The following is a 14460-nucleotide window of genomic DNA, read 5'->3' as shown; positions in this document are numbered from 1 at the left end:
CAGAGAGGTACCCAAAACAGAATGCAGTACAGTCACTTACTTCCCTAGTCCTGCTGACAATAACATTTTTGATGCAAGCCAAGACGACTTTAGCCTTCTCGTCCATCTGGGCACACTGCTGGCTCTTGTACAGCCAGCTGTTCACCAGCACCCCCAGGTCCTTCTTTGCTAAGAATCTTACAAACCAACCTTCCCCAGTTCTATACTGATGCATGGCGTTACTAAGACCAAGTGCATAACCCAGTACTTAGCTTTGCTGATGATGACAACAGATTAGTGATTGCACTGTTGAATATCATGTGATTATAATCAGCCCATCAATGGACCCCAAAGATCCCCCTGCAAAGTCTTCTTGAACTCAAGTGTATGCACAGTCCTGCCTAACTGGGTATCTGCAAATATGCTGAGGGTGCACACGATCCCCTCATCCAGATCACTGATAAAAATGTTAAACAAAACCGGACCCAGTACAGAGTCAGGGAGAATACCACTAACAACCGGCAAGCAACTGGACTGTAAGATAGGAATACAAGATAGCCTTTGTAGATAATTCAGACTCAGTTATCTCAAAAAAGTTAAACATCAGCTTAGATACTTTTCAAAACAGGTAAGCAAATAGTACTGTTCTCAGTTTAACCACTCAGATTTGGTACTAGCCACTTTCTAGACTAGTAAGGTCCTCAAATTAGTCTTCCTAACAGATACAAGAGAGAATGGGGGACTGAAATAATGGAATAAGCCTCTTTAAAGACAAGAGTGATTCAATATTGTGAACTCAAATTCTACACCTTTGTGTCCACAAAGAGGCAGCAATCTCACAGCTGAAAGGCAAAGAAATCATAACTGATAGACTGGTCTAATACATGACGAATTAAATTATTGTATGAATCCAGTTCAGACCTGATTAGCATCCAGTGATGACCAAATTAGAGTGTATGACAGGTCTAGCACAGACTGTTGACTGTAGTAAGGTTGCAATTGGTTGAAATTTTGTTTCTATTCAAAACTAAGTTTCAGAGCATGAAATTTATATTTTCTCATCTGGCAACTGCTGCAAAAAAACATACCAGAACCAGAGAACTGTTTTGATCTGCCTTAAATCCCTGTAGTTGCTTCCACATTTTCAGTAGCATTCTAAGTTGCTTTCAGCTGTTGCTACTGGAAAGAAAACAACAGACATTACTGCACAGATGTCACACTGAGCAAAAGAGATACATCATCTTAACTGTAGCAGCTTTGCAAGTCATTTGAATAACCTCTCTTTAGCATTTAAGTACAAAATAGCTATTGATGTAGCACTATAAGAAGGATGGTGAAATGAGTTAAAGTCAATTTTTATTCTTTATAACCTCAAATATTATTTCATCAACCTATTAGATTGTGAAAGACTAAAAGGAAAAATTATCCAAAGCTACTTGTATTTATAGATGTATATTAATGGTTAACTCCTTTTGCATTTTCAAGCATAGGACAAACGCACTATTTTCAGAAGGCTGGGTATTTGAGCATTGAAAAAAAGTCATGTCATACTGAAAATACATCCATTTCCTGCAAATTAAAGAAACAGTTGCTTCTACCACAGTCTCATATCTTCTCCTTTAAATGTGCAGATGCTGGCACTTCAGCAAGTTTTTATGGTGTCTCAAGACAGTAAAAAACAATTTGTTTGCTAAGTGGTGGGAGGCTACAAATAGTAAATAACAAAAAAAATATTTTGTAGCAGCTAACTTCTAGATCCTCCTTCACTGTAGTCAAAGTGCTTAATATTTTGTGCTCTCTTTTGTCAATGGACTGCAGCAAACATAATTGATGTCAAGTTAAGATGCTGATGCAAAATCAAAACATATTTGGCTTAGGAAGCTAGTTATGTATTTCTTGAAATGTTTCTTAAACAGAAGCAGACAATTTATTTACGATATTTATTCATTTACTCAAAACACAGGAAAGCCTGTCTGCTAAATTAAAGAACTCTCTATTTCGTAAATGTATATTTTCAAGAAACTGAGGAAGAATAAGAGCTATTGAAGGTAAGAAATCTGTTTATTAATCTTTTTAATATTACTCTAAAGAGGAAAAAGGACATGCTCTTAGGAATAAGAAATAGACTCATGGGTTGAGATAAGGTCAGTGAAGAAGGAGGGGAGAGGATACATAAATCAAGTAATGCACTACGCAATTGCTCACCACCAGCTGAATAATGCTGATCCCCAAGCAACAGTGCCCACTGGTACCTCCCTGCCCTCAGCCAATTCCCCTTGTTTTATTTTTCAGCAAGTACTTGGATGTTATGGAATATCCCTTTGGCCAGTTTAGGTCAGAGGCCCTGGCCATGGTTCTCCTTCTTGCACACCCCCTCCATGGCAGGGCAACATAAGAATCTGAAAAGCCCTTACTTTAGTGTAAGCACTATTCTGCAACAACTAAAACATCAGCTTCAACATGGATGAACTTTGGAAGCTCTGTTCTCCAGAAACAGAATTACAATGCTCTAGCAAAAGTAAAAATTACTAAATCTCTGTCACTAGATCAATATTAGTTTCACAAAAATTGAACCTAAATTCTATAGCTAAGACAGTGACAAATTTGAGGAAAAGAAAGCCTAAAATGAAATAAAACATGCTAAATATTTAGACGGCAAGAGGACTGATTTTGGATCTCCCCATATAGCCTACAGTCACTTTGACTATCATGTCATCCAGGACTGACTCTTCTCTTGTATTAAGAACAAAACCAACATTTTAAATAGATATCCAACTTTTCTTCTATTGTCAAGTATTTACCCAGCTAGTATCACATTTTCCTTTCTCCATTCCACAAGGAAAACCTCTTGAGTTGCTTTGATAAACATAGGTATATTATTATTTATATCAACTTCATTTTATTGCAACAGAGCATGTGAGGCTAGCATATACTTCAAATATCTACCAGAGCAACAACTACTCAAAAAGAACACCATATAAATTAAAATGAATCTCTGTAGTTACAACTTTCTATGATAGTCTCTATACTAGACAATATGGGTTTCACAGATAATTTCCACAATACTAAAACAAACTTTACTTATTTACATGTGATTTTACAAAATACATAATCTTCCAAAGGAAAAAAATGCTAACAAAAAAACTGCGTCTGGAAAAAGAAAGAAGGGTAATTTGCATCCTTTCTTCAAGAACTCAGCCTAAGCTGTCATGTGAAATAGGAAAAAAAATACAGAAATTAAGATTAGAAATAGTTTATGTTCTGTTTCAGCACTTTTATTTGCATTGATGACTACTTGTTATTTTCAGCCTAATTCCCAGCTTCATTGTGCATCTTAGAAAAACAAGAAAGACTGATACTTCTTCCTCCTAGGTGGACTCCGCTATGGATTTCAAATTCTATTAAAAAAGAAGCACTGAGAGTATACCAAAGCGCCACTACTTGCAAATATTTCCAGAAAGTATAAGCACAAGAAACTTTTCTTTAAATTCAAATCACATTAAAGTTGCTTGCATCATTAAGTCAAATTTTACTTATGAACTTCCATGACTTAATGAAATCACAATCCTGGCAAAAAATACATCAAGTAAACATGCAAGTATGATTTTTTATCAAAATGTAAAAGGTTCTTGCATATAAACTTGAGGACATGCAAATCATTTGCAAGATCAAGGATTAAATTATCAGGCAAGCTGCAGCCTCTTGAGGAAGAGGATCCCACCAGGCACAAACAAACAAGTAAGAAAAATTTCACTACATAATGAAACAAAAATACATTCAATATCAATTTTTCTTTCTGCAGACATCATACTACTTCTCTTTTTCCTTGAACTTTTGTTTGTAGTTATTTCTGGCTGGGCTGGATAAACGACTAGCGATATGCCAAAAATAGACCAAGGAGTGTTCACGTTTAAGGTTTACTCTTGCAAATATTTCCCTAAACTAACACAACTGAAAATAATTACTCCCAAAAAGTTTATATAAACATATACTCTCACAAAATGCATCTAGACTGAGGCAAATAGTCAGTCATAATTCTGTAAGGCTGAACAATACTAGGTTTGACATTTGGATGGTCTCTAACAGTCCTGGCTCTTTTTACTATAGACTTATCAGTTGTTATTGGAACACTGCAGACATACAAACTGGATAAATGATGGCTGCAGACACGCAGATCAGAGATGCTGCTTGGTTTGGTTTGTTGTTGCTTTGCTTTGTTTTGTTCTGTTTTGTATTTTTTCCTTTTGAATGTAAAAAGTTAACAACCTTACTGACATAGCCTGGAAAGACTCAAGAGTTCTGCTTAGATATCATGCTTTGAAGAAAGGGATCTTCTTCCTGTTAAAATACCATCGAGGACCATTTACATGACAGGAGAAAAGAGACTACGATCTTTGTTATTTACTGGGATGCCAAATCCTTAGTTAGCCAGCAATATAAATTGAGATGATTTACGGTTATGCCAAGGACCCTCTATGTTTCTGTCATCAAATACCATTTGGGTCTCAAGGGTGTCCAGCATATTTAAAAGTAAGGCCACTAATTTCAGAGCTCAGACAGGATTCAAATAGCCTAACATTGGCATCCTCCTTTGAAAACATCAGTGTCCTGCTTATAAGTTATTTGCTGTAATAACAACCAAACTGCAAAGCCCAAACATCCATCTATTCCATTAGTTTGTTTTCAGCACTTACAACTAGTGCTTTTGGAAAAATGCAAGAGCAAGGTACATACCAAATAAGACCTTTTTCATCATACTCATAGCTCTCACTGATGTGTGATGTGACTAACTAAAGGAATACACCGTGCCTGGCCTACATATTTTTTAACATGCAAGTGCCAGCTTCCAAATTCAAACACAGAAAGCAGTAATCTTATGTTATTTAAATTATGTGTGCTGCAAGCAAAAAAGAAAGAATTCTCGAGGTCCATTGTTTCTAAAAAAGTCCTCCAACCCAATGAAAAATAAGTATCAGTGAATTTGCCATGAAAAAGTAGAAAGATGGTAAATAGTTCCTAAGGCCCTAGAAATGCAAAAGACTAGTGAGACCGCAAAAAGCCCTCCATGGTTAGCAAGGAAGCAATAATGACTTCCACGGAAAAAATGACTCACACAATTAGAAAACGCAAGAGGGTCAAGACTCAAACACAAGCTCAGGTGGCACAAAAAGTTAGAGTCTATACATGAAAGAATGTTCTTCCTCAGGGAATGAAAAAGAACAAGGAATTCAGAATCTCCGTAGGTTTTGCCAAAACAAAAGGAAATTAAGGAGTTGGAGATCAGTAGGAAGAGATTTTGAAATACTGGGCATTCAAATGGTATCAGCAAAACTGGATTGGGAATGAACTGATCTGAAGAGACTGAACACACCCAGAGAACACACAGACCCTGTTTGTCATTTGAATTCTTTCAGCAAGTTGAGTAACTCTACTGGCTCACATTTGCAACTGTGAAATAATCACAGTATTTAGATGCCAGCAAAGCCTACTCTCAGTTACTAAGTGTCATCAATAACACCACCAAAACTGAGGAGCTACTTTTAATCTCTTGCTTCTAACCTGTTAGTACTCAGAGTATAAAAATGATGTTCATTTTTTGGTATAATACGAGTTCAGGTATCCCTTCCCTGAACAATCTAATTAGGAGCCCTAGAATCTTCGCAGTCTCCTGTTTCCTACTCCTTTTTCCTCCAATTCTCTACCTTGCGAAAGTGAGAGAACTTAAAATCAGAAATAAGAAATGCTCCTAGGCATTTGTGCAGCTCTCAAAGTTCTGCAGAAAGCACTGAATTTCTAGATTTTAAGCTGTTTAAATTTGATCCACAATGCTTTATTCATTTATTTTTTAGGTAGAGTTTAACATAATATCACCAACAAAGCTATCTGGGTCACATTCTTCTTCTACTAGCATAAATTTCTGAGAAGCTATACTGAGTCACCTGAACTAAAATATCATGATATCAAGAAAGAATGCAAAATTAAATTTTCCAACTTCAAAGATACACTGGAAGCAAGAAATAATGACTGCAATTATTACATGCAATTAAGATTGTTTCCATACAAAAATTAAAAGCAAATTTTAAAAGACAGGAAGAGATGTAAAGAATACATAAGTAAAATATATATGCTTTCAAGCAGAGTTTTTCCCATAAAGTCAGACTTCAAGGGAAATGCAACTGACTCACAGTAGCAGCTGCTGGAATAGACAGCCTAAAACACCTAATTAGGTCACTCTATGCAAAAACTGTCATCATTTTAAACCACTCTAAAATGCTGGGGAAACACCCTCCTTAAGAAAAGGAAATTATCTGGGGATTTAAAAACACAGTAAGTATCGGCTAATGAGGAACAGACAAAGAAAGTACCAAATGCTCTAAAGCCCTGATACTTCAGATGACGACTAAAATTTACAACTGTTACCTTCCCTGACAGACAGGAGTACAGCTAGAATTCTCAAAACGGTAGTCCCTTTGTGCTGGCAAGCTGTGTTTTGTTTAGACTGCTAGAGATAGACTTGAAGATTAAAAGGTAAATAGTACCCTTTCTAACCCAAGGTAATAATAGCAAACTTTTTTTTTTTTTTTAATGTGGGTTTGGGCATGGATTTGCACGCAACTTAGTCTTGACTGAAGTCATTTATGTAATTGTCATTGCATGGGCAGGAATAAACCACTTAAGTAGCTGCTATGTGCAGAGAATGTCTGAAAAAATAAATATATATAACACATAACAAAAACAAACGAGGTCTTATGAGTCACTTAATAATTCTCTTCACTGACCAAACAGCTTGACATTTAAGTAACTTGCTCTTTTATTTCAATTTTTAAACATTTGAATGTGCTTGGCTTGATGAACTGATGAATAAAAGCATCAAGAAATATGCATGCTCTTTCTTTCATCCTTTACTTATATTCAATGATAGGGATCACTTGGAACGAACAGTCATTAGAAGAAGCATAAGGAAATACATAGAGGTTTTCTCATCTCCTTCACAAAGAAAGTATTATTACAAATTTCAAATACACAGTCTGGATTCAGATAACCACAGATGGTTTTGCAACAGAACACCCTCCAGGCATCCTTTCCCTACAAATTCTGGGAAAGGTACAGGAAGGGGTAGCACTGCCATCTTCCCAAAGAGCAGTAACATACTAAGAATAGAATCTTGAAGACTCCTCCTACTCCATATTATCATTTTGGCCTACACATCTCTCACTTCTTTCTCTTTTTTTTTTTTTTCCCTATGTGTGCATCTTGTGTCCTTCATTGTTCCACTGATCACTGCTCTCGTCATACAGCTATGTGAAATGTGTAGTCTTTTTCTCACACACAGGAATGACTGATAAGAACGCCATACCTTTGAAGTCAGAAGAAATTACTAAGCAGCTCTCTCAACTTCACACTGCTTCAAGAACATTGTACTCAACATCACAACTACCTCTAAATCAAATATAGTCTGTGGTAGGTGTCCAAAGCAAAAAGGAATCTACGTTTCATGATGCTTTCATTTATGAGTCTATTAAGCAAAGATCTATCAATGAAAACTCAGTAGCATACGCACGTTATCTATAAATATGAGGCTGATGTGAAAAAGACGAGTGTCACTGAACATTGAATTCTTAAATTTTATAGTCTTTAAAAAAGTAAACCTACAACAAAAACTATACAATATTATTACATGACAGCATTTTTTTTTTATTTTTATCCCTGAAGAGGATTGCAAGATGAAAGCCAAATACAGAAATCTACAGAAAGAAAAATCAAAACATCTCGCATGAAACAGAAAGTTTCATATTTGATCAATTATACAACTTATCAGACACCATTTTGTCAGACTGCCATCTGTCACATGGCAACAAAATGTAATGGAATACTAGCAGGAAGGTTCAACCTCTACTACCATATAACCAACATCTGCCTATAATTTTGTGGGCCACAGTTATAAAATAGGAGGCATTACTTTTGGAGCAGCCCTTGTAGTTCTCCTTTCAGCCTGTACTCTCCTAACAGAGTTCCTTTGGATGTTTTACTCTATAATACATATGCCTAAAAGCTTCTAGTCTAGTGTTGGTACTAGGAAACTGTAATAAAAATAGCATTTTATTCTCTGCTATTAGCAAATAATATCCGATAAGCAACTTAAGTATTTTTAAGAAAAATAAAAAATAAATGGGGAATTTTAATTGCTAGATGTTGCTGTACTAGTACTAGAGCTCACATTCTTTTGTTAATGCACAACTGGAAATTGTACTGTAAAAACAAAATTATTTAATTAAACTTTTTTTTCTCCACAATTACATGAATACTTAATAGTTTGCCTTCCTCAGCTTCCAAAGCCCAGTGTTTGACTAGAAAGTCTTAAACCACAAAAGACTTGTGAATAAACTACGTATCTGAATTTTAACATGTTCTTGTTCTGACAGGACATAACGATAAAGTCATCAACAACAACAAAAAACCACAATGAAATGACATTAGCGTCAAGTACTGGAATTAACAGAACTAATAAAAAAAATTTCAGTTTTGCAAAGGGGAAATTCTGACATGTCTGATGAACTCAAATTTTACTTCCCAAGCCCTTATAACACTGAAACTAAAGATATCAGCACAAAGCAGGCAAGTAAACCTATTAAGGAAAACCCAGCTAGCAACAACTAGCATTTTAAAACTGATATAAGAAAAATAACACAGCAGCTTTATATTGACAGCAATCTGACTCTGTTAATTAGCTGATAAAAAGGAGTCTAACAAAATATAGAATGAGGTAAGACAGTAAAAACATTCTTTACCTAGCCATTCCCAGGCTGGAAAAGTTTGAAGGAACTATCAAAACATCAAGTCTGGAAAAGGGATGGGTGCCCAGCGTGAAGTAAGCAGCTGAGAGGCACTGAGGAATAAGCTGAAGTAAACGTTCTTCACAGCATTCCATAAGGCATAAGGGAGCAAAGACTCTGTAAGGAATGACGCTCTGCAACATGGCAGCAGGATTTTGGAAACGGCAGGGATATTCCACATGACCACAGCTTTCTTTCTGCCGTCTGACAATAACAACAAAAAAAATCGTTTAATGTGATATCAGAAATACACAATTGAATATACTAACAGAAAGATATTTTCCAGACACCAGAATAATACAGTGAGTTCACATACATCCAGCTCATATTTATCTTCTTATACCATTCACCCACGTTTAGCACTGTGAAAACATAGGTCAGAATTATTATTACACATCTGAATAGAACTGATATAGTTACTTACAACTAAAAAAGAAGAGATAGTCAAACTTTCATAATAGATGTGAATCAAAAAAAGATAAAACTAAATAACAATACAAAAATACTTCTTTATTCAGAGAATTTCTACTTAAATGATGATCAAAAAAAATTTTTTACTCCCTTATTACATGCAACTACAATAAAATTCCAAATTTTTTCTGCTGTTGTTTTTAGTAAAAAAATCTCCAGGAGTTTTTACTGTTTTTTTTTTCCTAAAGTGAAAAATAAGTTCGTATCAATTCAGTTTGATCAACTCAGGTATCACATTAGGATGAAGATAATACTATGTTACTCTTACAGAATATTCAAATTTGTGACTAGAAAGATGAATAAATCTGATCCTTCCTAAAAAAACGAGTAATACACCTCTATCTGTCCAAATAGACTTGTATCTGAGCAGAAATCAGCTTCATGTTTTCACCTGCTAGCTGCAGAGCCCCTCCCTGGTATCAGATTTCAGCTTCAAGAAACTGATTCTACAATGCCACGACAGACAAAACGCTTACTAAACCAAGCATCACCAAAAAGCATTTATAATTGTAAGAGCATGCTCCAGGTGAGCGCTGATACACAAAAACAAATGATAAGATGTAGAAAAGAACTACACTTCTCAGAAGTGCCAAGAATTCCAAGTGTCAAACACTGTGTGTAAAAGAAGATTTTTATTACCGAGGCAGAAAAACTACTCTACCATTAAACACTTTTTTTTTTTTTTTTTTTTGCAAGGGTGGTCTAAATCAGACTATTTTTGCACTAAAAGAATATCAATTTGCATTTAATTGTCAGATTTGAGATTAAGCAGGAACATAAAAGATAGCACCTCTTCTCTCATAAAATTTGTCAATTGTCTTTATGGAGATAAGAAACTTATTTTACATTCTAGCTCCATTTACTAATTTGACACAGTCTCCTCACACCAAACTCACTGGTGCCTGGACATAAATTATATTACACATTCGAGTAATTTCTTTCAGAAATCCTTCTTTTCCCCGCTTTCTCAAGAGTCTATCCCCTTTATTATACCTGAGACACTACTTTAATATCTGCTTCATATCAATTTCATATCCTTTCTAGAAACCTCTGCTACTGGTTTGGTTACTTAGTCTTAATGACTAAAATAAATGATGAGTATTTGCTGTGCTAATTCCCAAATGTCCTTTTTTTAAAAAAAATCTTTTTGGGTTAGTTTTTCTTCTAAAGCTCACCTGTTGTAGATACATCACCTCACCTGTTTCAATTTACTCAACCAAAAGGGATGATAACAATGACAATCACACTGATCAGAACTTGCAGTAATTTTTGTTACAGAAAGATAAAAAAGATTTCCCATTTTCCAAAATTTTTACAAAAAAATAAAAATGAAACACACTATCAGATTCATCTTGTGCATCAAATCAGCTAAATACTTATTACTGAACATCCCATACATTAGAGAAACGTGGTTAACAATTACTGAGTACTTCTGTATAGGCAGTCATATAATAAACACATAAATAGCAGAGGAATAAACAGAAAACAATTTCTAAAATCTTATATGTATAAACTGCTTTAAAGCTTGAATAGGCATGTGTTACTGATGTTAGACAAAATCTAAAAGTTCCTATTCCCAAGATTTATTAGGATTTTTTAAAAACAAACTTAGCCAAGCTGCAAGTCATCAGAATCCTTTGATTTTAAATTCTAGCCATTATGTCCTCAGTTTCCAAATCCTCACTAACTCTATAAACATGGTAAGGACTTCCACAATCTTAATGTTAACACAGTATTGGTATGAGTAAGTTATTTTTTCTTAAGGTAAGTTTCTAACTGCATAATCGAAAAAATATTTAAGGACTTTGAAAAGTTGACTGTAATATGGGAGAGAATCAAGTGCTATGTCTGAGACTTCTGTTAATTAAGGTGAATGCATGTGGAACCAAGCTTTATTGCTCCAGAAAATTAATTTTTAACTTCAGTTGTCATTGGAAGGACTATATGACATTATAATGTTCATTCACAGGAGACAGCAATCTCCTAGAAGGAGTCCAGGGAAGAGCCACAAAGATGATAAACGACCTGGAGCATCTCCCTTTTGAGGAAAGGCTGACTACCTGGGTCTGTTCAGCCTGGGAAAAAAAAGACTGAGGGGGGAAAGAGAGATAGATGTATCCAAAATAATTACATTTCTACAGGCTTAGTGAAAGATAGGTAAGTAGCCACTGCATGTATGGGACAATAGGCTATTTTTCATTGAACTGAATGAATATCCAACGTTCTTTCACAGAGCCACTGCAACACTGCACACCAACCCAGGCAAACAACTGTGCAGGCCAGCTCTAACTCTGCAATGGGACTGTACAAGAAAGGAAAAGTAGGGGCTTGCATTGGCTAAGAACTACGGTACTAATGGGCACTATATATCCAGATTGGCCCAAGTCCACTAGCACTGAGGATCCTAAAGCAAGAGACTGTAATAAAAAAATGGAGAATCTGCTGCTCTTGCAGCAGGGCATTAAGCATCACAGGATGTAAGATGCAAATCCACAGAACACTAGGATTAGCGCTATTGCTCACCAAGCAGTTTGTTTTTACATAAAAAGAACCACACCCTTACTCATGAAAAAAAGCCTTGGGAATTATTTCCCTGTCAAGATTTTTCTAGTAAGATGGAACAAGTTCTATTTTGATTCCTGTAAGGAAATGGCTTATTTTCACCTTCCATGTAGTAAATGTCACCAGGGAGTAAAAAGTCACTTTTCAACAATATTCCAAACACCAACCTGAAATCAGCTCGTGAAAATGGCATGCAAAACTCATTTTCCGTCTGGATAGCAGCTGTGAAGCATTGCTGTTTAACCTCCTGCCAGCACCCCACAGCAATAGTGAAGGTGGATGCTGGCATTGGCATAGTTACATAGTAGTACCAGCTCATGATACCTGTGAATAAAAAGAACATTTGTACAGATTCAGCAGTCACAGCACCCAGTCAGTACTTGACATTTTCATGTACTTGAGATTTTGGGTCATATCTCTCACATTATGTCCTGTTTTTTTTTGTTGAAGAAGGAAAAAAAAAATCATTGAGACATGTAAGAGCAGTCATATGTGACCACCATGGATTCAGTATCGTTTACTTGAGACCTTAACATTCCTCTATCTCCTGATGTCTTCAGCTGTAAAAAAACCTATAGTTACTGAGATGTTATTAATGCAAGGATTGCACTATAACTGCCTAAGAATTGCATCAGATGTGAAATCTAATAGCATCTTCAGACACAAAAGATTAACATTTAATTACCAAAATCAATGTTTTGGTCATGGTAATCCAGGAGCTGCAATAACAAATTAGAAAATCTAACAGAAGGTAAAAAGATGAGACTTAACAGTACAGGAAGTATACTGGAAGTGCTGGAAGACAGAGAGTATCCTTCATGCTGACTATATATGCAAACACGTGTGGACAACATTCAAGATATTTTGGGGCAGCCTAACTTTCATAAATCTAAATATTGCTTAGGCTTTCCATTTGCCCCTCTAAAAAGAGCACAGCTTAAGGGTCACATTTAAGTACTCATTTATGGGCACATGTACAGCTACTACACCATATTTATAGGTAAATTATCCTTGGAAAGAGCCTGAACTATAGAATCACATGCAAATACGTGTAGCCATGGAAACTGTGGAAACATACAAACTTCATGTATTTTAAGAAAACATTCATACTTGCAACAGTACTCTAAGCAGGGCTGTGGAATACTATCATCAGGAAAAAAAAAATGGTGCGGCGGTTGGCAATAATCTAGTGGCTACCACAAGGCACAGGGGAATGAAAGGCACTGGTAATTATCTCCTAACATAATGACTCCAGAAGGTCAAGTTGTCCAGCCTTGACAAATTTTGCTACCTAATATTTAGTATAATAATAATGTTTATAAAGTCTTGCAAGAGGCTGAGGCTTTATCTTTCTTTATTTGCCACAAAAAAAAAGCCTCTGCCTTTCATATGCAGTAGCAACCACTTACATTTTTTCACTCCATTCCACTCCTGGCAACATCTTCCACTACCATCAAAAAGCTTTGATCAGTATTGTCAGCTGAACATACATTACTCTTGTAATTTTCTTAATCTCACAATAGTATGTGAGCAGAAGGAGCTTACTTGCTCCAAACATACTTGAAACAAAGAGGATAAGTGTTTAACGAAATTCTCTTTTTTTTTTTTTTTAACTTTCCAAAGCTAGGAATGAGCCAACACAAGCGTATTCCATTTTGAGCCATGGCCAAGAACGACACCAATTTATTATTTTTAAAAAACAGACTCTCAGGTAGTAGTATAATGTGGAGTTTCATTGATACAAACTTTGCTGAAGGCCCAAGACTGCTCATATTGAAGACAGCAGCAGCTTTACTTTCAACTTAAATGGATACAAGAGGTAGTCTATACAACTTCACTTTCTGTAGTTCTGTTACGTAATGCATTAAGAGTTATGCTAACAATAAAACCACTATATTACAGCAAAGGAAGAGAGAAAATTTGAGGGAAAACTAATGCATTTTCAATGGAGTTCTGAAGCAAAAATGAAAGCCAAAAGGCAGTCACAGAAAATTGTTCAAGGTGGCAGACTTGCAATAGTGAGAACATGCTCTAAAAGTAAAGGAAAGAGGTCTTTGCTACACAAACAGAGGGAGTGGAGAGGGTTACAGTAATTAACAAATTTAGCAAGACAGGCTGGAGCAAGCAAGACTGTAGAGGTTTTTGGTTTTTGTTTCTAAGAAAAAGGGGAGAGTAATTTGAAAAGAATGTCAAAATCAGTTTGCACTCCAGAAAGAAGAACAGTATGTACTGTATTCACAAATTTACATGGACTGGCAACAAACATTATATTCAGAGGGAGAGCAAACCCTGAAAAAGGATTCAGGTACCAAACACAGGGGAAATCAGATTTTCTTGATATGTGTTTCCAGATTTATCTTGAGTTTCTTGAAGAAAAGAAAAGCAACTAACATACAGCCCCTCTTCTGTTTTCCCAGTATTATATATTTTGCAGGCATTTTAAAGATCATGCAAACTCTGGATGCTCTTAGTACAAGATCCGAGATTTATATTGTCTTTGCACATGCAGCTGGAACTCAATTCATTTCCTGCAGCGATTTTGGATGTTCTCTCCACTCATACTCTAGAATTGCATAGGATAACTAAATATTTTTCTTACAGTGGTCCTCCCTTG

At 35.7% G+C, this 14460-nt stretch overlaps 1 protein-coding gene across 20 annotated transcripts in view; it reads right to left on the bottom strand.

Annotated features, from left to right (window-relative positions):
• CZH9orf3 (chromosome Z C9orf3 homolog) overlaps positions 1-14460 on the bottom strand; it is a 206822-nt gene that overhangs the window by 153670 nt on the left and 38692 nt on the right. For 19 of the 20 annotated variants that reach the window (XR_002433214.1, XR_002433216.1, XR_002433215.1 and 16 more), the window contains 2 exons: positions 12014-12170; positions 8769-9017 (listed from right to left, as the gene is read on the bottom strand). Coding sequence is in view for 13 of the 20 variants with exons in the window: in XM_021379873.1 (XP_021235548.1) it covers positions 8769-9017; positions 12014-12170 (406 nt within the window). In the remaining 7 variants the exon portion in view is untranslated. The remainder of the gene's footprint in view (positions 1-8768; positions 9018-12013; positions 12171-14460) is intronic. The other variant, XM_021379877.1, reaches the window with a different exon arrangement.

This window comes from Numida meleagris, chromosome Z (assembly GCF_002078875.1).
Source record: "Numida meleagris isolate 19003 breed g44 Domestic line chromosome Z, NumMel1.0, whole genome shotgun sequence".
In the NCBI taxonomy this organism is placed as follows: Eukaryota; Metazoa; Chordata; class Aves; order Galliformes; family Numididae; genus Numida; species Numida meleagris.
The sequence above is the reverse complement of the archived record's forward strand: the minus strand, read 5'-3'. Positions and strand labels throughout refer to the sequence as shown.